The sequence below is a fragment of the Taeniopygia guttata genome, chromosome 3, assembly GCF_048771995.1.
Source record: "Taeniopygia guttata chromosome 3, bTaeGut7.mat, whole genome shotgun sequence".
Taxonomy (NCBI): Eukaryota; Metazoa; Chordata; class Aves; order Passeriformes; family Estrildidae; genus Taeniopygia; species Taeniopygia guttata.
Genome location: NC_133027.1, coordinates 66,277,459 through 66,305,109, shown reverse-complemented (window position 1 = coordinate 66,305,109; position 27,651 = coordinate 66,277,459). Strand labels below are relative to the sequence as shown.

General features: G+C 39.5%; 1 protein-coding gene across 10 annotated transcripts in view; it reads right to left on the bottom strand.

The window, feature by feature from the left end:
* Positions 1-27,651, bottom strand: part of UTRN (utrophin) — a 523,567-nt gene that overhangs the window by 157,481 nt on the left and 338,435 nt on the right. For 9 of the 10 annotated variants that reach the window (XM_030268143.4, XM_072927038.1, XM_072927042.1 and 6 more), the window contains one exon: positions 25,440-27,545. The exons of the other annotated variant lie outside the window; for it this stretch is intronic. In XM_030268143.4, coding sequence (XP_030124003.4) covers positions 27,537-27,545 — 9 coding nt within the window. In that variant the 3' untranslated portion in view covers positions 25,440-27,536. Of the gene's footprint in view, positions 1-25,439; positions 27,546-27,651 lie in introns of those variants that run through there. 10 annotated transcript variants of the gene reach the window in all.

Genomic DNA, 27,651 nt, shown 5'->3' with positions numbered 1-27,651 from the left:
CAGAACATCACTGTTATATTTTAGGCATAGCATATTCGCTACTCTGTGTATGGGTAGGTTATGTAGAGCTAGTCAGGACTTTTATAAAATAAATTTCAGGAAGACCTAGTTTCTTGTTGAAAAAAAAAAAAAATCTTCTGTCCAAATCTGTTTTGACAAATCTTTCAGTGGCAATAGACTTCAGAATTTGATAAAGATGGGATTCTAGGGGTCTAAATCCTATGAATATTCTCTCTCTCTAAAGAGAGTCCTGCATCTCAGAGTGAAGCATAAAAACTACTTGGTTTTGCTCTTGTGCTTTTTCTGGTTTAATGAAGAACAGCAAAATGTTCCTGTTTCATTATTATGCCAGACTTTTAAAAAATTCCAACATTGTATTAACAGTCTGAACATAATGGAATCAATATCACATTCATTTGCAAAGCCTTCATTTGCATAGTCCTCACTGTTACTATGATGGAATTACATGATCTCTTTAACTTCTTGGGCAGATCAGAGCTGTTGTGGGTTGTGCTGATTCTGAGGAAGTGCAGTGTTAGCTTGTTGGTCCTAGGAGAGACACCACTTAGGAACATATATTATATTGAGATATTTTTGTAGAGATTTGAGTCCTGCAACATTTCAGTACTGCAACATTTTAATGTTTGATGTTTTATGAATGTTCTGATTGCCATTCTGTGAAGGTAATTATGAGATGCCTTGGGCTAGAGGAAAGGCTTAACCCTATGATTGAAGAGCTGCAATAACGTCATTAAAATTAAAGAGATTTAGTCATGGGTTTTGAGGCAAAAACAATATAATTATCATATCATAACTTGAGGCAATAAAAAGAAAAAAGAAAAAAAAATAAACTAGGAGGGAAGTCTAGGTGTTTCAATTTTAAGGTGACAGGAAACTTATTGATACATTACATGCTTTGCAGCCCTCTGGGTGGGAAGCCATTCAGCCAGAGACGTATTTCTGATCCTTACAAGCTCTTGGTGCAGTCTACATATTCTCTCTGTCTGTACTGAGATCAGCACAGGTACCTGTCTCAAGCCATTTGCTAACACTGGATTTCTGAGTCATGCCACATGGCTGCCCTTGTTCCGATGAAGCGGAGGGAAAACATGATTACGTTATAGTCTATGGAGAAGGCATTGGCCTCATCAGAGCCATTAACTCTCTTTACACACATTGCATCTCCTTACAGCATCCCTCTAGAGACAGAACCAATCTAAGCCCAGCAGGGCCCGCTTGCTGTGGGGTGAGGCCAAGGCTCAGGCACAGTGTCAGCTGGGGCATTGTATGGGACACAGGAGACCTACTTGGACACCTCTGAAGGACTGGGAGCATTGGGGCATTTTATGGGACACAGGAGACCTACTTGGACACCTCTGAAGGACTGGGAACTTCAGGGCACAGTCAGACCTGGCAGAAGTTGAATCTATGTTGTATTCAAGTTCTGGACCCCAGCATGCCTTATGTGCTGGTCCTCACTGAAATTTCCTGTGATGAAGAAGCACCTCCTTATCACAAGGCTCGAACCCAGACACGGATCAATGTGTCATAGCACAGCATGTGGGATGATCCAGTAAGCCCACCAGCACACAGCTGCTCAGCCATGGGGGATATCTACCAGCATCTGGGCTGCTGTGAGAGGGGACAGCATCCACAGCTGCCTCTCTGGCGGAACCCTGCAGAAAGGAGACTGGACTAAGACTCCAATGGGTGTGCAAGGGAGGGAGAAGACAAGAGGAGAAGCTGAACAAAAGTCTTTGAGATCTTTAAAGTGTAATTTTGGAAAGATCTTAATGGCTTCTCTGAGCTTATCTCAATTATTATGAAAGTTTATTACAAAAGGAGAGACCTGGGGGCTGTAAAGCAGGTGTTCACAATTACTGTTGTTTTTATAAAATAAATCATTGTCATTTAATGCCTCTGATTGGATCACATGTAGGAGTTATTACCCCCACTTTGAATATAGTTCTAATGTCAAAGAACTCTTGGTTTCTATGAAAAACAGTCAGGTGGCAGACTGAGAATTAAGTGCTGGGAATTGGAGTAGAAAAAGAATATTTCAAATCATCCAGGTTTTCACAGATAAAGCAACTCCATTTATTGCAAAATAAATCTTTCTAATAGTAGCAAAGGAATTTATTTATAAACAAGTTCACAGGATCACTCTTTCATCATTTGCATAGGTCAGTCTAGTGCTTGCTTTAAATTCCTTGGGGCAGTTTTAATTTTCAATGAGGAGAGTTGTTACCACACCAGCCATGCAGTGGAGGGCTGAATCCTGTATATTGAGGAGAATCAGCTAAACTGGAGGAGGAGTTTTCCCATTGATTTTTATAATCTGAGTGTAAGTTGCGCAATAAAATTACTTTTACTTCATCTTTCTCTTTCAATATGGGTGCTCCCTTGGCTTCAGTAATTAAATTGCTGAAGAAAATCTAATTACAAATATAAAATTAACTAGATTAAAATTGTGGCAACATACAGGTGAGTTCCTCATCATTTCAGTTACACCTGTTTGGTAATAAATATTAATGAGTTTTCAGCTTGGAAGAGACAAAAGCCTGTAGAACAGTTTCTTCACTTACTAGTAAATGTTGGTTCTGCAGCACCACAGAGTTTTGTAAAACCAAAACAGCGTGCAGAATCACGGCTTCTGTGGTAGGAGAGTATTTTATAAAGATAATATTTTTTATGTGAAGATAGTTTTACATATTTGGGCACTAATTATTTGAGAGACAAAGCCTTAAATCATTCCTGCTACAGACAATGGAAAGTCCCTCATCTGCCTCCTGTAGACCCAGCACAGAGTACATGCAAAAAGAAAAACCTGAAATGGAAAGCAAAATTAATTTCTTTTTTTTTTTTTTTTTTTTTAATGAAGGCTATTGTTTCACTCACAGAAAAATTATTAACCAGAAAATGCTAACAAGTTTTAACAAAATATTTTCCAGTACTTTAATATAAAAAGTATGGAATTTCATAACCCATGGAAATAATCTTGCAGAAATTAAACATTTTTTACATTTTGATTCAAAATAGTTATAAATTGAATTTTTTTTGAGATAATATCTACAAAGTTTATCCCTGATGATTTTTGCTTGGTAAAATTAGACAAATAGACTTATGATCAAAATTGCCTACGCATCTTTATTCAATTTGGATCCAGAATACTACAGAAAAATAATCTTTTCACAATTGAATTATTTTCTAAAAGAAGTAAAAAAACAGAATCATATAAAAGTTTTATTTTTTTAGAGTTTAGAGTAACAAATTTCACTTAAAAATAGTTTTAGATCAGTAAGGTAATCCATTCTTATTTTATCTGAGTCATTTTAGGCAGAGATGTCTAAAGGTAAGTAGGTCATTTTGACTTTAAAGGGTCTCTGGGAACAGTTCACGTATCAGTAGGGCCCAGAAGGGAAGGTGCCATCACAGGTGTACGCCTCTTACTTGTGCTTGCAATTATACAAGATGCCTTTCATCCCCAGTATAGCATTATGATGTTCCATTAAGGAGCCAAGTGCAACACAGCGGGACAGATTCGTTACTGGGGCAAGGGCTGCTTCTGAGAAAGGTGCATACCTGTGTTTAGACATATTATGATAAATAATGAATTCAATTTTCATGAAATCTTGCAGCAGTTACAATGATCAGGCCCTCATGAACTGATAAGAATCCTCAACAGTCCTGCATGGTGACCTTTGTATAACTAGCCAAAAAACCACAATCACATGCTGCTTTTTACATACGTCTGGTGGAGTGTGAGTAGCAGTGGCAATCCCTGAGTGGGTCACTGTGCTTCTTCCCACTTCCCTGTTTTCCTCATCTCACTTCTACACTTCTTGTGGCAGGAACCTGCCATGCAGTCCTTTCAGACTGTGAGACTCTTCCTGGTTTTCCCTCTGTTTTTAAATTACTCTGAATGGCAGCTTCTTCCACTCAGCCTTGTGGACTTGGTTACTGGATGCCTTAAAGAGAATTTTCTTACCTGCAGTAGTAACAGCCAGGAGGCAGAGGACAGCAAGAAAACTCAGTGCTGACCTGATGAAAACCTGAACCACAGCATGTCCCTCACTTCATAGGTCAGGGTGGAGCGGACAAGGGTCCCACACACAGGGTTGAAAGAAATGAATGGCTGTGGTCAGCCAGGGACCACTCGAGGCAAAGTGAGCAAAGCTGCATGGAGGGGGGTAATTTTTACTTTTCATTCACTGTATTTTTCACAGATGGAAGTTACTGAAACCTTTTTCATCATATTTTTACTTATACATCAGCTTAAGGAATGCAGGTATAATTATCTGTGGGCAGTTTGACATGTGCCTTGCCAGCTTGCATAGGAACTCTGTGAAGGAGAAGCAAGAACAAATTTTTCTCATAGTTATTAACCACTGCACCCATCTCTTTTACCTCATTTCTATGCCAGTTTCTCCCTAAAGATCCAATTAATTGATTCATCTCTAATAAATCCACAAGGTGACCTGTAGCTACAGGACAGCTTATTTACCTGAGAGTGAAGGCTATCTGAAAAATAAGGTTCCTTGTCAGATACTGGGGATGAGATGAAGAAAATATGATACTGGGAAAAAAACCCAATTAACATACTCCAGGCAACAGAGCTTACAATTAAAGTTCTATGTGCTATAAATACCCACTTGTTTGGAAAGTTTCTTTGAAATTTCACTAACAAAGCCCAACTGTGTTGAAAGTATGCTGACCTATTTGCTTCAGCTTTGGTTCACATACTAAGTCCCATGATGAGTTTCAGTCTTCAGGCTAAACACTTTCTCATTTATTGTCTTTTGTTTTACCAGCTGGACTTCCACATTCACAAGTACGTGACATGCAAGTAATTAATGGCACTGTAAGTATTCAGAAACCACTTTCTGCACCTACTGTCCTGTACAAGGTCATAAGAAGTGTCTAAAAATCATTTATTATATTTTTTTTTGTAAAGAAAGAGTTTCACTTTGGTATTTGAAGTCTCAGGCTTTTTATTCTGAGTTTTTAGCTTGGGAAGGTGTCTTCCTAGCAAACGGAAGCTGTAATACTCAATCTGAAGATTTAAGGGCTAAATTGAAAAATATGAAGTAAAATCCTCATTAAAAAATCTCACTCTAGGTGGCATTATGTTTATAGACCTAACTGCAGTTCTTCCGTCCACAGGGTCTGATACCTTGAACTGCATGCACTGCCGTGGAAGATGGCACATTCAGTAACTGAATGGAAAAAGCCTCTTCTTCCCTGCTACAGGGGAAAAGGAGCACTCTTTTAAAGGCGTCAAAAAAACTTGTGAATGATTTTAAGGCAAGTAGAGCTCCCAACAAATGCACCATGTGTTTTGTCAGTGACTTGCTGGAGCATGGTGAGCAACCAAGAGTTGAGCAGAGCAGAGGCTCAGTGTGCTGTCTCTCCTGTACCCTCCACTATGAAGTGCCAGCTCTCACCAGGAGGGGTGCAGAAGATGCCTCCAGGTGAGTGCCAGGACATGGGATTTATTCCTCTGCACTGCTTGGGGCTGTTACAAGTATCAGTCACTTAAGTTCCCAGCTCACCTGCCTTTTGGGAGCAGCCAGCCCTCCTGGCACCCTGACAGAGCTCAGTGGTACAACAAAAAGCATGAGGTGCTTAGCCACAACAAAATAGGGAATGTTGGCTTCTAGGGTGAAGGGGATCAGAGCTCTGGTGCCAGGCTCACAGTGGTACTCGTCTATGAGCCAAGCAGCCCAGCAAGGCTTCAACCACGTGTGTCTCTCTACATCTGCTCTGTAGGGTTGCTTGGGCACCCAATTATGTCCCTCACACCAGCTGCCATGTACTCCTTCCCTGCATGCCATGTACTCCTTCCTTGCATGCCATGTATTCCTTAGCTGTGTGCCTGCCCGTGTCTGCAGGAGCCAATCCACCCAGGATGTATTAATGAGTTCTGCTGTAAAACCCACACGCCTTAAAGGCTGCTGCATTGTGACAGCCAGCACAGATATGCCTAAATGGCTTTGAGCATCTGGCATTTAGGTGATAGTGCAAGAGAAAATATGACTTAATTTGGAGGAAAATCAGAGGGATCAAGCAGAAAATTATTGATGTACAAAGACTTATTACTGCTAGTGATGAAACATTCATGAAAAAAGACTTAAACATCAATGTGTCAAGCTTTTCTGCTAATCTAGGACACACCATTAGGATTTGCTGTAAACAGCTGTCAGCTTTTCCATCAACGATTTTCCTTTGCAATTATTGGTAGCACATCCATGATCAAATATTAACAACCCAGACACCAGGACAAAATTAAAGTTCAGTTATAACTGCATAGGAATTTTCCTACAGTCTTCCGAAAAGGAAACCAAGAGGCAGTATGTGCCCAGAATCAACAGGGAGTCTCATTAAAATAGAAACCCTGAAACCCTGTGTTAATGATTTCTTAATTAACAATCAGAAGCTTCACATTGCTATCATATCGGGCTCACTAGGGGCCCCATTAGCAAAAAGAAAAATCCAGAATTCTTCAATATGTTGAGGAGTGAACTAGAAATGACAGAGAAGAGGGTCTAAAAAAGTGTCCATCTGTCCTGCAGAAAAGCTTCCTTCAGCAAAGAAAGAGGAAAAAAAAAATCTTATTCATTCCATAAGCTTTGGTGGCAAACATTGGTTTTGTCCAGAATAAATTAACAGTAAATCATTAGAAGTAATTTAGATCAATTGCTAACAGCATCGGTTCAAATTACTTTTTAAACTCACCTGAAATTTCTCTACTTGTACTCTGAGTCTGAATTAATCTTATGCTTCCCCAGCATATCTGCGTATTTAATTTGAAGTCAGGTATTACACAGAATTTGTATGTCTACACTTGGGTTTTCTGGTAGTTTTCTCATCATGTAAGTCACTGTCTACTGGCTGCTTAATCTTCTCAGTGAAAGAAAAGTCAGCTGGGAGATTGAACAGCACTTTTTCTTTTTTTGGGGTAATCCAATGAATTAACAGGACAGGCCACCCCAGAGGGCTGCCACTCTGTTTAACATTAGGAGGCCGTGTATACCAGTAGTTTCCATTTCAGGACTTCAGAAAACAGAGAATCTGCTGCTGTAGTTTATTTCAGTGATCAGTTACATCTTCTGGTAAAAATAGCAGTGCATCCTGGGCTCAACACAGGCCACAGAGAGCCACTCCAAGAAAGGTGTGTCACACTGTTCATGCTTTATGATATGCATTTGTGAAAGCATTTTGATATGGTCCAGCATTGTTAAGAGATTGATATACAGAGTACTACACTAAAAATAATGAAATCCTTAAAATCCCAAGAGTTATAGAACATTTTGAGAGAATAATAAAACACTTGCTTAACAGATGGAGTGGATAGAACAAACTGGATAGCTACAAAATAATTTAACTGCAACCTTTAAATCTGTGGCAAGTGTTGCCAGTATTTAGAAAGATCTTCAGAGTAAGCAAAGAAATGAAATCAGGTCTAAAGTTTGAGAGATTTTTAAGGCAGTGTGAATATTTTGCACCAGCTTTCTGGAACAAACAACTCTTTACTGAACATATTCTATATAACTCATAAGAGTATTCCCATCAATAAAAGCATTTTTTTAAGCCTAGCAATTAAAGATGTGAACTGACTAAAACTCACTCCAACTCCTTCATGTTAATAATCATGTGCTTGCAGTTATATGTGGATATGAAAATTCAGGTCAATTTGAAAAACATCAGGACAAATCTCTGGTGAGACTTTGCATGTGGTGGGTCACTAAAATTAGCCAGGTCAGCAAGTGGTGATCCAAATATTTGTTTTTCTAGATAATTACAGTTTTTCTAGATAATTATAACTGTTGTAATGTTACTGGATTCAGGAACACTTTTTAAAATTGTACTTATTAAAGACCTGTTATACAAACAGAAAATCACACTTCCCATAATAGAAAAAAAACTTATTATTTTTTGATGGCTGTTAAGAGACAAATAATTCATCCCTAAATCATATATATTGCTTATATATACTATATAAGCTATATATAACTATATATTCTTACAGATGAACACTGTGGGGAATGAGCTGCAGAAGAAAAGTGTTTCAGAAGTTAAAGGCTAAAATTGAGTTGGTGATCAGAATTAATTCGTAAGCTAAGGAAAGAACTACCTGAAGGGTAATTCTGAGCAATTCAAAACTGCAGCCTTCTGGAAACTCTCCAGTAACAGAGCAATGGGAGAAGATTCCTGCTTGAAAATCTGTTGCAGGACCATGCAGTGACATCTGATTATGAATAATTCACTGTAAATTCTTGCACTGCCTCTTTAGACTAAAACAAATTTTAATTTCCCTCCCTCATCACAGTATCCTTGTTGTAAAAATTCAAAGATACTTGATTGCCTTAGATCTGCATTTCCACTTCTTGTTCCTTCCCATCATTGCAGTGGATTAGGTCTCTTGCAGGAATGTTTTGCATTATTAATGCCTGTGGTGTTTCAGATGTCCTCTGTGCTGGCAGTGACCTGCAATGGTGGTGTGGGAAGAGCCTGGCTGCATTGCCAAACAGGACTGACAGAATGGCACATTGCCCTGCCTCACTGGAGATTGGCACTTCTAGCTGCTGGCATTAAAGATGATTGTTTCTCTTGAATGGCTGCCTGCATTAACACCCTGAGTACACACAAGGCACTTCCCTCCCCACCTTGCACCAAAAGTGCCATTGGAAAGCAAAAGGATTTTATGATTTTATTTTGAAAATGTCCTAGAGTAGAAGAGCACTCTTTGCTCATGGACGAGAGCCTATAAGCCACGAGGTACTGAGTGTACTGGACAAGTGCCCCTGCATTTCTCAGCATCCTTGACATACAAATAGTGAGGAGCAGCACTGGAATTTACTAAGCATGTTCACCAGCAGCAGACCTAGCTCTGAAGGCCTCCTTCAGTGGCCTTTTTGTTTGAGACCACCAGTTCCACTGACCCAGAGCTCCATCCCCCTCCTCTTCCCTTACACAAAGACAGCTGGCTGACTAAGGAGCCACTTCCCTGTGTGTTGCAATAATGAATTCCACACTGAGATAATAATTTTTTGGGTGTTTTTCCCCCTCTGGGTTGCTGTAGTTGTATTTTTTACCCTACTCCATAACTGGCTTTCTGAAATTGCCTTGAGACACAGGCATAATCTGTTGTGTGCAAGACTGTCAAAGTCCTGTCAGAAGCAAACCAACAAGTAGGCAGGCCTTTGTTTATCCTTATTTTGGGAGAAAAGAAAGAAAAGTAAAAGCAGGGTTCTGGTGTGAGGCTTCGAGCACCTTTTGCTGGTAAAAAAAAATATTAATACCTAGTCTCTGGGAACACAGTCCAATCTTAAGTCTCTCTCCAAACTTAACTCTGATGGCTGTTTTGTTTGTAGCAAGCAAAACCCAGCAGAGCAGTGCTGCTGACACCAAGACATGCAGGGACACCTTTTGTGGTACTTTCACAGTCAAGCAGATTACAGACCAGCTTTATGGGTGAGACAGTTTTGATGCACAGCTGTAACTTGATTTCAAGGAACCTTGCTTACTGCACTGATATTTAGTGTTTAATCACCACCATATGCTCTGTGCCACTGCAAAAGCCAGAGCATCCAAACCCACATCAATGACTGATCACCTTTGAGAAAGGAACCTCCCTCATTTACTCTCTGCCTGGGAAGAGGTACTGCAGCTTAAATGTCACTGCTGCCCACATCCCATTTACAAAGGTGAGAGGGGGATTTTCAACTAGGACTAGTTTTACTAAACTGGTGAAGCCAGGACAAGGCTCTGAGCTCGGACTTCTTCCACGGTGCGATGGCAGCAACCATGTTCCCATATGGAGCAGAAGCTGGGAGCTGTTTCTTGGACACCTCTGACAAATGTAATGTCAAGTAAATAGAAACTAAAAACAACCATTAGACGTTTCATATCCAATGTATCTACTGGCTGAAAGAAATCATACTGTGGTCAGAATGCAATTGTCTCTAAGTCACAGGAATATTTGGCAATGTAAGAAACTGTAACAAGAATTAATACAAAACTGTACCAGTCCATATGAATGTTAATGACAGAATAAATTACAGGAGAATAAGAAAAACAAGCTAAGCTTCAAAATTCAGTAAACCTAGCATCTTTGCTCTAAATGTTCCATTCCCCTGATTTCATTGCCTTGCAACATTATCTCAATTACAGCTTGCATTAATTTGCCAATCAATTAAAATATGAAGTGAAGCTATCACAGGAAATGTTTTGGAGTTGAACTGAGACACTAAAGCAATTCTAATTTGAGGAGATATTTTCTAAATACATACCAGTAATTGGAACAAAATTGCCTGAAATTAAGCTTATATTTGATATTCTTCACAAGTTTGACTTGCTTTAACAACAATTGCTTTTTTTTTCTTTTTTTTTTTTACTTTTTATAATAATTATACAACTCTTCATTTCAGTCAAAATAATCTCTACATGAACATTGTTTAAAGAAGAAACATTTATAGTTATATTAACCTGTAAGTCTCTGCTTTAGGAAACCTGGAAGGTAGAGCCTTATCGTATGCAAGTGGTAATTTCCATTAACCCCATGGGTCATCAGACTCTTTAACACTTCAGTTGCCAGACATGACAACAACTGTGGCTTTAGCAGCCTACTAATTTTTATAGCTCTGTTAATTTACCTCCCTCCCCATAGCTGTTGGCCTTACATACAGCAGTGACTCCTGCAGATGCTTAAGTAATTGACAATCAATACAACCTTCAACTATATCTGATTTTAAAGGTATTTTCTCACAACTCCTTCTGCATAGGCAGTGTCACTAGTTGGGCCAGCCAAAGAGAGACATCATTTACTGTATATATTTTGTCCTTCCATCAGTAAGAAAATACATAGAAAAGGGAAGTGACTGACATGCACAGCAGCTCTCTAACAATCCTATCAGCATAAGCAGAGTTGTCACTGCTGATTTTTAAGTATTGGTACAGTTTCACAGCAGAGGAAATGGCAAAACACTGTCCAAAGCAGAGATGAAAACTCTCGACTATCCAACCACATCATTCTTAAACTAAAAACCAGGAGTAATGAGAGTCCTTGCTCATGCTTGCAGTCATTGCATACAAGTAGTGGTTCCAAAAGTGGTTCCTGTTTTAGTTTGAATGCAGAGGGAGTGATACCCTTATCCTATTTACAAAAGCTTACTGGCAGGGATCATCAAGCACCTCAAGGGAGCAGACGAACATCAGCAGGGAGCCAAATGAACACAGTTTCTCCAAGAAGGATGTGATTTAACTCTATAGGCTCACTGAGCAAGCAGGACTCCTATCATAAACATTGCCAATGGTCCTATGACTTCTATTACTAAGTAGAGCCAGCACTAACCAGACAGTCAAAACAAGACATTTGCTCCAGACTCTTTCTTCACTTGTATCTGTGAAAATGAATCCTGGGACATCTATCTAATGTTTGGGTTTTACCAGAAAGTATCACATCTGGTTTCCTGGTGAAGGCACTGTGAACAATACAACAGGATCACTTGAGGACTCAGGTAACATGCAGTTCTTGCTTTGCCTGGTACTTTAATTTGGCTTTGCAGCATTTTTGGACCCCTGCTAGCAGGACAAAATTATGCTGAAGAGGGTGCATGAGATTTACAGACTTCAAAATCATTTTTAAAAATCATATGGGATTCTTGTCTGTACTTATAATGGTAGAAAAACCTCTCTAAAAATTAGAAATGCAATGCATTATGTGTTGAAACACAGATAACTTTTAGTGGCAGTGTGACTAATTGCCACTCTCTGGCAGTTTTGCACAACTGAGTCAAGAGAATACAAGAGGTGACTTTCTTCCAACTTCCCTCCCTGAGTTTGCAGAGAAGTAGTACATCTGTCTGTGCAGAGCAGGCACTGTGAAAGCAAGGAGCAGCAGTGCTGGGATCAGCTAATCAGAGTGAGACTGACAAGCTGCTCTGCTGAAGGCAGGTACCACTGTCATTGATAATTTTGGCACTGCAGGTCTGGCTGCAGCAAGTCTCTGAGATCCTCCCTTGCACAGCCTCTGATGCCCTTTGGCTGTTTGGGGTTTGACTCCTGAGATGTCAGCATCTGCCAGGCTGATGTGTTGGAGCCCTGGATCTCTGTTTTCCACAGACCAACCCTGCTCTGTCCTGCTGGGCACGGGCCTGGGCACACAGACCTAGTGGCACGACCGTCACTGCATGTCCCCAGAGCCATGCTGAGAGCTGGGCACTGCCTTGCTCTCAGCAAGGAAGAAGTAAACTCCTTTCTAGCACACAGCTGATCTCCTTGCTGTCTGCTATTGTGTAGAGTACTTGTCCATATTCATCATTCAGGAATTTCTCATTTTAGCTACAAAGCCTACATGTAATTCTTTGACCAACCCACTTACAAAATGTAGTATTTCTAGACTAGAGCATTTTAGACATCAGCAGGCTCCCAGCTTTAGGAGTCTAGGACAAAACACAGGTAAGAACACATTGTTCATACACAGTAAATAACCAAGAGAGAAGGTAATGAATGTTCACCAAATACAACCTGACAGCTCAGTCATTCTTTCTCTTTGTTCTCTTTTAACTAATCAAAAATTTCTTCTACCCAAATTTTAGCACATATCTAATACAATATCTAGCATAATATCTATTATACCTATGTGAGAAATCCTTGAATAATGGGTTTTATAAATTAAGAGGCTGACCTCACCTTATCTGCATCTGTCCTACCAGATCATCTCATTAATGCTGAACAATAATTCCAGCCCTAAATTTTAAACTGGGGAGGTTTTTTAAGCTAAGGAGAAAATAATTCATGGAAAATTAGAAGCCTTTACTTAGACAGTGGAGCACGAGTGGTACTCCTTTTTAAACTTTATTGCTTTTGAAAAAAAACCACAAAGTGCATTGCCATCCACTAATCCTGCAGGGCACCTAGTTGGAACATCTTGTTATACCTAATAGAAGGATCTACTGCTCTGGAAAAGACAGGATTGTTTATTTCCCAAGCTCTAGTACGTACTTCCAGCTCTGGAGTGACCAGAAGAGTGTGCTTCGAGTTCTCTTACCAATGGAGTCTGCTGGGCCTCATCTGGTTCCTTGCATATACTTCTGACTCCTGACCTCCTGCAAAGCATGAAACAAACTCAGCAAAACAATTAATCCCAGAGCTTTTGAAAATATTAAACCTGCACTGTATTCTGGCTTTAGAATAGCTCATTGGATCAGCCTTTCCCTGTTCAGAACATTTCTGTAGCATTTTTAACATCTGAGACTTTGCTAGTCTCCACCCAAGGAGGAGTGAAGAAAAATTAAAAAGCCCCTGGGATGTGAAAATATTATAATGCAAATATTTTTCTGCAATGTATGTCAGATGTAGTTTACATGATGATAAGGGTGACACGTTTTCTTGGAATTTTTCAGATTAACTCTGTAATTTTTATTTGTCTCTTTGCCAACAGAAATATGCAATTTACATTTATAGCCTTCAAGTGAAAAATGAAATGGTATCTTTATGCTATACCTGTGTAATTTGTACGTCCCAGGTAACAAGTTTTATTTGATTAGGCTATATTCAATGAATCTAGATCAGTGGAATTTAGACTTGCCAAATTAAAATTATAATCCATTAAGGTATTTATCTTCAGTGCTGTCTTTTAACCTCAGGAGCATGCTTAAGCAAGCCACAGGAGAATAACAATCAGAGATAAAATAAAAGATAATCAAATCCAGCACCAAACTTCTCAAAATAAAGGATCGGCTTTGAGCAGCTGAAGCAGTGTTACAGTGAGCATTGCTGGTTGGGAACCTTGGCACACAACTCAGGGGCACTGCAGGGCCAGCATGGTGGAAAAATCATCTGACATTTGCTGAGAAAGGCAGAATCTTTGCCTTCTCTGAGGTGTGCTCTAATAGGAACCAACTAATTTTGAACCAAGATGTTCTTTGCCAGACATTATAACTGAGCTGACTTTACATCTCTGCCTCCGTCACTGCAGGGATTCAGCTTTACTCTGCAGCTCAGCCACAAGCTCTCCCTTCCCTCAGAAAACAAAGAAGTTGTTCCAGGAACACACAGTTGACTTGGTTTAGGAATTGTATTCTCCAGTTCAGTACCCCCACTAAAACCAGGCCCACTGCTTGTTCCAGTTGGAAGCACACAAGGTAAAGGTCATGGGTTGGAATAGAACAATGTTCTGGGAACACCAGTGAGAAAAGAAAATGAACAGAATCAATATTAATAAGAGAAGGAACACCCTTCTCCCTGGAAGCTACAGTGAGTACCCTTCCCCTTCAAGCAGACAAGAGCTGTTGAGGTTCAAACAAGCCCAGAGTGATGGCAGCTGACCTGAGCCCAGCTGGGATGGCTCAGCTATTTTCCAGCTGTGCCTGGTGGAGCAGCAATTAGGCTTCACTGGCTCATTTTGCTCTTTCTTTGCTCTGGTTCCTACATAAGCATCCCCTCTAGGGGTGGGAGGTTGATGATGGTTGCAAGATAGGCCTCTGCTGTGCTGTGGGATGGGGAGGGTGGTAGTGATGGAGTCTGAAGGTCTGGGGAGGAGAGAGTGGAGCAGCAAAGTCTGGAATGGGATCAAGAGGGATTCAGTGGCTGGAGAAGTTGTGTCCCTGCAGCACAAGTTGCGTCCCCTTCACCTCTAGAGAGAGAAGGTAAGTACTGCCTGCTGCTATGGCCCCTATTTAAAGTCAAAGCTGAAAATAATCTTCTCTGACTGCAGTAAATTCATGTTTGTCACTATGGCTGTTGGTTCTTCATAGTTTTAGATGCCAGCACTAATGATTTGCAAGGCTCAATAATGTACAAGAGGGCTCTGGGTTTGGTAGCTGTCTGATCTCTTACAGAATGAAGTTGCAAAAGTAGATGATAAACTGTTGGGGGATCCAGAGATTTTCTGCTGCTGCAGGGCAAAAACTGGTTCCTTTTAGGCTTTACTAGCAATAGAGATAGAATAAGTAGACTGTACTTAGATCAAATCATGTTAGATTTATAGGTAGGAGTTGGGATTTGATAACAAATCCAGTGATTTAGGAATATTGTATTTTTCTCAAAAACATCCAAACAGACCCAAATCAAAACCCCTCTGGCTTGAAATAAAGAAGTGGTATGAACTATTCCTCTGAGTCCGATGTTCTTGAAACCAAAGCCACACTGAGCACTCATAATTGTGAACTTTTAATGGTGTGAAACCAAGAGGCTGTCTCTGATTTACAGTACTGGAGCAATCAGACCTGAGCCCTCTTAAAACTCCCATGATAGTCAAAGAGTGCTAGGTTTTGGTTCCTTTCAATTTTGAATGTGGATATTTGCAGTGCAGGTACTTCAGTGACAGCTCTGGTTGCACTGAAGTGCCTGGGGAGTAGCATTTTCAGTGGACCCTTTTGTGGTTTTGTTATCTTTATTTAAAAGAGCTGCAGCTCACTGGCAAATCTGGCAATGCCTGAGGCTTAACCTGATATTAATTTTCCCAAGAGCAGAGCAGAAGTGCAATCTGAAGAACATTTTCTCACAGTTTTTTACTGAGTGGTCTTCAGGTGTTTGGCTTGTTTTTGGGCAGCCAGGGAAAAGAGAAGGAGGAACTGAAGGTGTGCTTGTGACTTCAAATGGAATAATTCAATTTATAATACCTTTGGAAAGCAACAGCTCTGTGTGCACAGTGCTGTTATTTCCCCCTAGCAGTTTCAATAGAATTCATTGTGAGCTGCATCTTGGTCGTAAGCTTGAGGCAGAGTGCTAAGACAGGGCCCAGCTGAGCCTTTGCAAAGGAAGACTTTATGCTGAAGATTTGTCTGATTCTATGGGGCCCGGGTGAGAAGGAGACCCTCAAACTACTTAGTGAGACCCTCAAACTACTTAGTTTTACCCAGCTGAGCTGGGCATTGCACAAGGCTGCTGACTTCCCAGGCTTTGGTGTGATACTGCCTTGAGATGCCTCTCTCTCTCCTAGGAGTGAGTGTCCATATGGCAGTGATCTGGCTTCCTGGAAGAGAAACTGCTTGACTGAAAAGTAATCCTAGTTTCATTCTACATTAGTGCAGTGTATGCCTATCAATTTGGTACTGAAACACAAAACTGACACTGTAGAGCTATAGAGTAGGAATTGAGGCTTTTATTCAGATTTTATACTTTCATCATCTTGCTTATAGAGACTTTCTCAAAAACTGAAAGCGTTTTGGGTGGGGTTTTTTTTGTTTGTTTGTTTTTTTTTTTTTTTTACTGGAATGGAATCCCTCTTATGTAGCCCTGAATCATTTCCAGAGGAGCGACTGTGTCCAGGAGCTCTGGCGGCACCTGGAATTGCTGAGGGAGAGGTGGCTGGAAGAGTGTGACTCACTGTCACTAGTGGTGAAATAGGTGCATGTGACACAGTGAGCCATCAGCTGAGTGGCTGTGCAGCTCTTGAGTACAAAGGAAAAATAAATCTGAATTAAGATCTCCATGCCAAATACAAATGGGTATATGAAAATTATGCCAGCAATTTTGTAACTTTGGCAACTGGCACTCTTGGATATTGCCTCCTTCCCAACATACACTGATGTTCAGGATCTGCTCTAGTGAACAGGAAGGCAAAAACACTTTCCATGAGTAAAGAGAAAGAAAGACAAGAGCTGAAAAGCTGTTGTTTCCTCCTCTATGAAGTCAGGAATGTAAGGTGAAGGAGATTTCTTAGCTCATGCAGTAATTTAAATAGCTTCAGAAAGTGCTTCCTGCGCCTTTCAAGGAAGCACTTCATTCACCAATGTGATTTATTTCATACTTTGCTACTTTTTAACTGTGTACAAATATTTATTTCTAGCATAGTCTTCCAATATAAATAGAAAGGCTTTTAATCTTAAGACACTTTCACAGACTCATGGACCGGTTGAGATCCGGAGACAACCCCTCCCCTTGGTGTTCCTTGGTATTACGCAGTTAGAAAAGCCACCATGGATGGCAACCTGAACATCTGAGTCAGTTTATATATGTGAGACACACAAACTAGGGAACAGTTAACTTATAAAAGGACTAGTAAAGAGATCTTTAAATCAATGCAGACAAGAAGTGATTGTTTAGTGGATAGTAGTAGACTCTTGACTGAAGTGCGATTAATTTTTTTCCTATGGAATGTCAGAACTCTTCATATTATGCATTTGGTTTAGGTTTTGTTTTTTGAATGAAGTGACTTCTCCCAGAAGTTGTTTCTGTTAGAAAAGAATGCCTGATGGTTGCTGATGTTTAGAATGATGATTGTTTTGTCATTTAAATGTAGTATATATTTCTATATTTTAATGGCATAAGGGAGTTAATGAAAATGGGCGGTAGGCAAATAGCTACTAGAAAATTTTGCTAAATTTATCAAGGTCTTAAATTATTATTATTTATTTCTTTAAGTTGCTTTTTTAAGCCTTTACCTCATTGCTCTCTGTATGATTAAGTGCCTACCCATGAAATATCCTGTAAATGCTTTGACATGATTGTTAACCCTGGACAGCAGGGTCCATTGTCATTGTGATAAGAATAAAAATCTCTCTGAAAGATAGAGGTCATAATTACTGTCAAACATCCATCTGTAGTTGCAGCATAAGAAAAAAAATGGAAATATAATGCTTCTGAGATTAATTCCTTAAGGAAATCTTTTAAGTGCCACCAGTTTTGGAGAGAGCACTAGGAGTATGAATGCACTACCAATGAGAAGGGGATTGTTAACAGGTATAAACACCCACAGGGCTTTTACAAAAGATAGGACAAAGTGTGTAAAAAGCTGAGGGCTAAAGCACACCACAAGCAGGATTAGTATTACATTCTTTAGGCTTTTCTTGGGTTCAGCCTTTTATTCTCTGCCACAAACATGTCTATACTGTGATATGAACCCTAAATTCTAGATGTTGCCTGCCTTCTGGCAAAGGTAGAATGTTTGAGAATCACAGTTTTAGAGTCTGGGCCCTGCATTGCTGATTATTTAATCTTGTCAGTATAGCTCTTGGTGTGGGCTTTTTGTATGTTTGGTTGGGGTTTTTTTGGGTTTTTTTTTGTTTTTTTTTTTGGTTTTTTTTTGTTTTGTTTTGGTTTTTTTTTATATTCTTTCCATACAAAGGGTTTAAGTTAAGAAATCCAATACCTAATAAATTTACCATTAGGAAGTCCACTACCCTTATGGAAACCTGCAGCCACAGATGGCAAGTTCTTAGTGCCTAAGTAGCCAGGACCCACAGCTAGAATGTAGGTTTGTTTTTAGAGTCCTTGCAGAAAGAACATGTCTGAGAAGTCTAATGTCCCTCTAATGCCATATTAGTGCCATTGGTTTACCTTAAATTCAACTTGATTTTTAATTTTTTTCTTGGAGATCCTATTTTTTTCCTTGTCTGTTGACAACAAAGTCAAATTTCTGGCCTAGAATGTATTTAACTACTCACTGGCAATCTAGTTTCTTGAAATTTGGCTTTGGCTGACACCTCTGCAGATATATTGCTTTAAATCTGTTTAAGCCTATTGCAAATGTCACAGGGAGACAGTGGGTTGGCAAATCTATTCCTTGGCTGACTAAAGGTATGTGCAATATAATATAGTGCTGGTGAAATACCAGAGGAAAGGAGGGGGAATCATTCCAGGGCACACATTTGGACTGGCGCAGAGTGAATGTGTTGTGCCCTTTGTGCACTGCAGAAGAGATGAAGTGGAAGGAGCTGCCCATCTACTCCCAAAACATTTCTTAGAGCTTCTTGAGGGAGAAGGATAGCAGTAAGGAAACATCTAGAAAAATTCAGTATTTCAGTGCATATTGAAACTTCTTGCTGTAATTCTAAAATGAGTACTTTATCAGCAATACTAACATGTATATTAAATTTGCCTTCACCCTGCAAAATCAAGGTGTTTGGGGAACTGAAGGGGCAATTAATTCCATGATAGACCCTGTGCTTGTATGTATGGTTTGTGGTAACACAGAAATGTTTTTTACAAGTCTGTGCTCACAGAGACATAAGTACTGATTGTATTGACTTTTTTGTATTTATGTTGCAGTAACTCAGGGATAAATTTTTAATGCAGATTCAGTTCCTATATGGCACTCTAAATACTAAGCTGAAGGCTAAACATAAATGTTTGCAATCTTCAATCGAAACTTCAGTGGTGATGTGGGAATAGGTAATTGGCCAAATTATTTACTGACTTTGATATGAATGCTTATTCGGTGCTTGCTTCCCTGGAGCTAAAGCAGGAGATAATAGCCCCAGCTTTCAGTCTCTGTTCGTTCTTTCTTGAGTTCTAAGATAAGAGCACATTTTTAAGGTGATTATTACTTAATTACCACCATTATGCTGCTAATACCCACCAGATAAACACAGCTTTCCCTTTTGAGTGTTGCTGAACTAGAATATTAAGTGGCCCCAGGTTGGGGATGGGGAGCCTAAACTGGGATATCCCCATTCTTACCTTGCTCCTTGGTGGGGAGGACAATGAGTGCCTGATGGGGTGGGAGCCTCCAGGAGCCAGTAGTGCTTCTCCTGAGAGGGGAGAGTGCCCTTGACGGGGAGAAGTGAGCCCCAGGGAGATGCCAAGGCAGATGGTGTGGGAGCCAGCTGTGATTTCTTTTATGTTGTGTTTTATTTTATTTTTCATAAATGTTCATTAAACTTTCACTGGTATAATAGTGTCCTTTTATACACTGTCTCCAGTGTGTGCATATAAAAAAAGTATAATATACTATATTTGTGTATATATATATATATAACTGAAATAATGCCATGTTATCTTCCGTGTTGCTACTTGAGGCACTTCCTGTTTGAAGGGCAGTCCTTAGGACTGATCTTTTTACATCTGCTTCATTATAGTATTAATATTTTTGATTTTTGTCTTGTCATTTCTGCCAGTCTAGGAAGGAAGGTAGATAGGTGTAGAATATCTTGGTTTTAATCACATAATATAATCTTCTTGCTAGGTACATTTTGTTTGAGAGAGGCATAATATGACTACTAGAGACTAGAGAAAAAAACCCTCTTTTTCTTAAGCACCTATTTATATCAGCTATCAAAGCAAAAACAGATTAAGAGAAAATACTATCATTAACTAAACTGCCATATTTTATCCAATCTCTGTGGAAACAGATGTGCCGTAAACTTCTCTTTCATTTGAAACTGGGTTAAAAACTAATAAATAAATGCAGTGACTGCAGACAAGGCTGACAGGTTTAAGATTCTTTATGTACAGTGATGTTTTTTCCTGCTCATCAAGTTGTTATTTTAAGTCAAACTTTTCAAGAAGCTCTCAGTGGGAGCCTTGTTATGGGCAGAGAAATGGAAAGTCTACTGGTTTTGTCCACTCAGTAGTAATTTCTAAGGTACAGGAGATGTCATAAATAATAAAGTGAGCAACAACATTGACAAGCTTATATAATTTTTAATTAAAACACTAGGTGTGGTTTGTTTTTTTGGCTTTTTAATGCTCTAAGGTTGACTGTCTCTGGACATGTGAAGGAAAGAAGTCAATCAAACCCACATAATAGTCAATGCCTGGGAAAGCAAGGCATTCTTCTGCAAGAGCAACTAAAAGAAAGTGGCATGTTAGGAAATATTTATCTCCTAATCCCATTTTTCTAAACAGCATTACCTGTACTGCGATTTGCAGGAAAAGAGAACCAAACTGCCTGCAGTAACAAGAATGTGAATAGCTATCAGAAGAATTTCTTTGCCAAATGCTACCAAGCTCTGAGTTAAGTGAGTAAACCAGGAAGTCTGCGGCCTCATCTATCACCTACTGCCTTCTCCATGGATGGTCGTGTGTTGTCCCAAGGCAGAGTACTCTGGCAGCAAAGGGAGGGCATCCCAATAAAACTAATCTGCAGATCAAAAGAAGTGACTATTCCCCTTTATCTGGGGACACCAGGGCTGGGGTGCTGACTCCAGCTTTGGGCGCACAGTTCAGCCCCTTGCCACCAAACGAGTATGCAGATTGTACATTTCAGAAATCAGATGAGTTTGAAAGTCAAAATAATTCTCTACTGCTACAGCTATCACTAATTTTCCTGTCACAGCAAGCAAACAGACATTTTAGGGAAGGAGAAATTCCAAGTCTAGGCAGCAGACTGACAAATACTGTGGTATATCTTTCTTTGTGTATAAACTCTGGCTCATATTTCATATTAAACTCAACTGTTATTCTGATAGTTTGCTGTCATTTCACTGGTTCTAGTTTTTAGCCTGCAAGCATCATCTTTGCAGGAACTGGGATGTAGGGGATGAAATAACATTGTTATTCTGCTCATGTTTCAGCCACTTGGGTTTTCTATTTGTTCACGTCTGTATTTCATAGAAAATTGATAAGTGCTGTAATTATAGTCTGTTGAAAGCAAGTAGGTCAGAGCTACACTTTCCATTCCACAGAGGATGCTGGCACTGGAGAGACAGAAGTACAGCTGGGTGTTTTCACTTGTCTGGGTATTGCTGCCATTCATTAGACTTCTCACAACTGCTCACCAAAATACTTTCAGAGGTACTAAACAAAATCAACCAAAGCATCTGTGTTTAAAAGGTCCTCTAGTCACATATTGCAATTCTCTGGCAAAAGATTTTTTTGGGACATCATAACAGAATTACACTAACTGTTGAGGGAATATTTCTTAGAGTGGATTGGTGACAATTTTTTCAGGTAAATGACTGAGAATCTGGTGAGAGAAGAGATCTTGCTAGACCTCCTATTCACAAAGGAAGAATGGGCAAGGGATGTGAAGGTTAAGGGTTGCTTTAGCTACAGTGACCATGAGGTAACAGTGCTCAGGATTTCAATGGGATTAAAGCAAAAAGCAGGATTGCATCCCAGGTCTCAGGAGAGCAGGCTTCAGCCTGTTTGGGGATAAAGAAGAGCACAGACTTACTGCCCAGTTCTGCAGGGATAGGTTTAGGAAAGCCAAGGCCTGATACGGGATACAAAAGGCACAAAGAATGGCATTGACAGCAGCAGAAAAAAGCAGGCTGGGAAAAACATGAGCCCACTGGTGAAGAGGTTCTGGTGTCAAAGGGCACAGGAATGGCTGAGGTACTGAATCCCATTTTTATCTCAGTCTTTAGTAGCAAGACTGGCCAGAAATCTGGAACAAGGGAGATGTCCTCTTCCTTGGTGGAGAAGAATCAGGTTAGGGAACACTTAAGCAAACTGGATGTACTGAAAAAACTGCCCATGGGATGTTTGGACACACCCAGGAGCACTGTGAAAAGTGACTGATATCATTGCAAGACTCCTTTTAATTACCTTTGGAAGGCCATGGGAAACAGAGGAAGATCCTGAGGACTGGGAGAAGGTAAATGTCACTTTGATCTTTGAGAATGAGGCTCTAGGTAAGCCTTAGCATTCTTTACTCCTGTTTGCATTTAAATCAGTGATGTGGATTGTCAGCGGCAGTTACTATTGTATCTTCTGCCTGATTGCTTATTTATTAATGTATACAACTTCATTTGTGTGTTAGGTCCTGTCCTTTTCTCAGCTCATCAGATTTCCTTATATTTTCTCTCCCAGGTCCAGCTGAGGAAGGGATAGAGAGGATTTGGTGGGCACCAGGCATCCAGTCAGGGTCAACCCACCTCAGTCAGAAAACCAGACATTTTCAGTGTTTATCTGACTGCATAAAGAAAGTGACTAACAAAAGCATGAACAGAGATTCAGAGATTACATGAGAGAGGACAGATAGCAAAGCATAGACGCTTGAGTGATGTGTGAAGTTTTTTCATTTTCTTCTCCTGTCCAATATACTCAAGACTAGCACAGCTAGTAATTCTGTGCAGCTCTCCTGGATTCTCACATTCAATAAGCAGGTTTTGATATCTTTGTGTTGGCTGCACAAGTTGCTGCACTGCTGAGACACTTGGGAAAATGTGCTGAGCCAGCCCACTCCTGGTGTCTCAGAGGTGTTTAGAAAAGCAGCTGATGAAAACACTACCTACCCCTCCTAAAGGTGGCTGCTGCTCTCACATGCAGCTTTTCTTTCTTATGTATAAATTTAAGTTGTAAGGACTGAAATTTTTGCTGGCACATCATGAAAATGGTACTAAAGACAGAAGATAACATTCCCAAAGCTATGTGAGCCAAGAATGATTTCATCTTTTCCAGCCTCAAGAACACTGAGGAACAAAGTAGCTGATGACTACTGACAGCTTTTTTGCTTCTAAGATGCAAGAGATCTCTTCCTGCTCAAATATTCTTTCCCCTCCTAAAAGGGGTTTGGTTTTTATTCATACCCCACTGTTATTAATTTACACCTTGCCAGGATTTGTAAGGCGGATTTTATTGCTGTTGTTGTGGGAACAGAATTCTCAGCCATATGGCATGACATCTTCATTTCTGTGTGACAGGAGACAGGATTCATTTTACAGTTTTGCAGTGCTCCAAAAAAAAAAAAAAAAAAGCCTTCACAAAGGATTTTCTTAGGGAAACTCCATTAAACTAGAGAACAAAAAAATATATATCTAATGAATAAATTCTTTCCCAAGGGGTAATTTGTACAGGAAATGCTTAAAAGAATATTTTAGTATACTGCATACATCCAAAACTTGCCTATTACAATAATACAGTTTTAATTTGGCTAAACTAAGGTTTGTTTGGTTTTTAGATTTTGTCATTTGATGGGCTATTTGAGATTAGTTCTTGGTTGGTTGTGTTGTTGTTTTTTTCCCAACTGTAGCAATAACAGAAGAGAGGACAGAACCCCCAACGAGGGGGTGCCACAAATTGTTATGTGCATGCTGATGGTCTGTGTCCAGTATTTCTGACCTAGCAGGGCTGGTGTCTCATAATCTATCTTGGTTTTTAACATGTGAAGAGCCTTCTCTTGGTCTAAAAAGAAATAATACCACCCATACAAAGATGATTGTTTCACTGTGAAAGTTCCTTCCCCTTAAGATGAAGCCCCAATAGCAGAAGGACTTCTACCCTCTCATTCTATTTGGGTGCATCAATCTTACATCTTCTCCGAGAAAATGAACTGACATGTTAATAATACAGCTTAAGGGTGTTTTTTAATGAGAATTTAAACTGATATGCTATCAACCAATACCATCCATTCTGGGCTGTGCAGGAGGGTGTCCCTCCTGATGTTTGCATAGATGTGTATTTTGGATTCAGACATAATCCTTCTCATGAAAAGTATCAGGTTGGCTTTATTGGGCCTGACAAAATAACAGCACAAGAAGCTGGTTAGTGCTTAAAGCTGAAGGCTGGGTGGAGAAGAGAGGGAGTGCTCACCATTGCATTGGGCATGGAGGACCAGAGGTGGCCATACACTGTCCCCAGCACCCTTGAGAAAATCCCTGTGGCTGGTGAGAAATAAGTGTCATTCTGTTCTACATGCCAAGGGCCAGGACCTTTGTGGCACAGCACTGAAGGAAGACTTTTTAAGCTGAGTACCTTCCTTACAGGTGGCAGCATCACAGACCTCTGGCACCTGCTACCTCGGCAATCGAGGTACAGAGGGTGCAACTTGTAGATAGGAGCACTTTCATAAATTATCCCCAAAGTCAGGCCCTGGTACTGATCCATTTGTCTCTCTTCTGCTGCCTCCTACTCCACAAACATATAAGTAAAATGTTTACTTTTTTTTAAATGACAGGTTGTCTGGTTTAATATGCACTTTAGTAGTCTCTTCATCTTAAGACACATTTATTGTTCTAAATGCAGAACTTAATTTGACTTGATCTATTATTATTTTTGTAGTTAAATTCCTTGCTAACTGCTGAATGACTTAAATGATATTTCCCTACAACTTACTTGTTAACCATCCTTTCACAAACTGAGGGAAAAGGTCACCACATTGACACTAATATTTGACATTTGTTAGAGTTTAAAAAAAATCCAAACAAAACCCAACAACTAAACATGAAACCAGTGCCAACTGTTATGATAAGGCAACAGAATTGTTAGGGCTTTGGACTTTTTTCTCCTTTAAGTGTAGCAATTCAAGCACAGTCATTAATACAACTTGCATGAGTGCAAATACCTGAAACCAACACAAGGTAGAAAATATACTTTCTGACTGAATACCTAATGCTGTGAATCAGCTGAGCATGTTGACTGAAAGCCACCAAAAAACCTCAAGACTAATATACAGTTCTCCTATTTGACAGGGCTTCATGCATTATTGCTGTTCTGTAATATATATACAGAAGATTTAAAATTAAAAAAAAAAAAAAAAGCAGTCTGCTTCTCAGCTATCAGATTTACTATCTCATGAAGCTGAGAAAGATTACAGACTAAAATCACTCAAGATGGAAAACTAGAGAAAATATGCAAGATTTATGAAGGAAAAAAAAAACTACTGCTTAATCTCATTTATATAAACTCAAAACACACAGAGAAAAAGCTAGGACACAGAAATAGCTTGCTCATGTTAATCTTCAGAATGAAATTTTCAGCATTTAGCAATGAGATGTGCCATCATTGAAGCCCACAAAATTTGGAAGAACTCCATACTTTTTCTCATGTTACTGCAATATATTCCTTTTATTTATTATTGTCTCAGAGGAAGAATGTTACAATGTAGTGTTTGAAGCAGCATTTACTTGGCAGCAGAGGACAAAGGATGCATACAAACACAAGCAGAAAAACAACTTTATACATAACCTCATATTCAGAACAAAAATAAAATTCAACAAATTCACTAGTGATTTCTTTTTGTACTTAATTTTGGGAGTATTTTTAAAGATTCTTTGCCTAGAGAATTATGTAGCTTGATAAAAGCCAAGTACTTTGCAGAGAACAGAATGTAAAGCTATTTCCAATACTACTTATGAAGATAGGTCTGAGGTAGAAAGGTGGTAATGGTTTTCCTCTTCTGTAAAATGTGGGCTTACATTTTAACAGGAGGCAGCATCTTCTCTTCTCACCTTGATAGCTTTGCTCCACTTGCTCAAGACTAATACTTGGTTAGCATCTGAAAAACTCTGTAGAAATGCCAAGTCCTACATCACCTTTGAGAGGTAAGCACTATCATCGCCATTTTACAGATGGGAAAACAGAGGCAGAGTGGTTAAATAACTTGCCAAAGGGTTCAGAAAGAACTGACACTGGCGCCAACAGTAGAAGGTGGTCAACACTGTGCCTGAATCACTCCTTGAGCAGCAGCCGTTCAGGAGTAAATACCGTGGGTGCAGGACAGTCTGGCTGGCAAAACTTCACAAAGCCACTAGAAATTCCTGACCTGCTCTTTTTATGTTCCCTAGCATTTTTTTAGTAGCAGTAGAGAATTTTACACCTCTTTCAATACCATTTTAAGATAAGGGTTTTTTCCTTCAATAATAATTCAGAATAACACAGCTTTCTTTCTCTTTACTATACATGAAAGATATTGCATGCAATTTTACCAATTAAAGGTATGTCCTAGAATTAAAGCAAGTGTCCATGCAGCATTGTAAACTCTGTGAAGGCATTAAAATCTCTTATGATAATCTTTAAACTAAAGATCAGACGATCAGTGACATACTTTCTCATAATTATCCTTATCAAAAGCAATAAAATAAATAAATTATTTTAAAGATAAGGATGATCTGCAAGATTACAATGCCAAATGATAATACGTGCACTGCAGTTCTGGAGAAAGTTCTGTTGCTAATAGTATTGGAAAGGGCTTTCTAATTGTCTCTTAATTTCCAAGAGGCAGACAAAAGAAAGGGATCTCACAGAAATGAGCTTCACTTCATAGACTGTAAATTCCAAACCTTGAAACAAGTTTGGCCCAGCAGGGAACAGCAAAGCTTTGTCTCTGAACAAAGTTGGGAAGGATTATACTAACTTAGCTCTTACTAAAACCAACTTAAGCTATCATCTAAGTCCTCTTTTTAGTTATCTCCCGATTCAAAATAAAGCTTAAAAAAATAATCCTCCAAATGGAGTGTTGTCTGGAAATAACAAAAAGGAAGTTAAAAATACCATTTAGGTATATGAGGATGCTAATTATGACTTGAAATGAGTGTTTACGTTGTTTAATTGAATTAAAATACTGTATCTTGCATCTAATGACAACTGTTGTTAACCAGTAACAATAATGCAGATTATGGAAACTTCATATGCCAATGCTGAAAACAATGCAAGGATATTCTGAAATTTGTGTGGTCAGATGGTTAGCATACAAATAATCAGTACAGAATATTACATGTGTGAGAATATAACTAAGGGTATTTTACAATGCAAAAGCAAAGAGCTGAAAGGAATGTATAAATGTAACATTTTGCTCCAAACTCCTTATGCAGTTCTCTTTACGATTATCAAAAAGAACGTATATAAAGGCCCCTGCCCCTTTTCCCCTGGCTGTATATTTATACAAATCAGTGACAAATATTCCACTGCGCGTTAATTTACAGTTGCATAGAAAGGGAAGGAGGAAAAATAAAATACTATAAAAACAACATCCTCGTCTTTGGGTACTCAGTGTTGTACTGTTTCAAGCAGAACACGCGGTCGGAGCGCACGGCGTGTCCCGGGTCCTGTGCAGGTTGGTGATGAGGCGGAAGGCGCGGCCGGCAGATGCGGAGCGGGGCTGTACTGCACGCCTGGGAGCACTGGCTGACAGCCCAAGGAACACCTCACATGGCCTGTCAGGCATGAGAAACAACATCAGTACCACGTGTGAGCACACACAGAAACTTCTGCCTGCTCTGGGTTCAGGACTGAGACATCATCTTACAAAACCCCTCTATT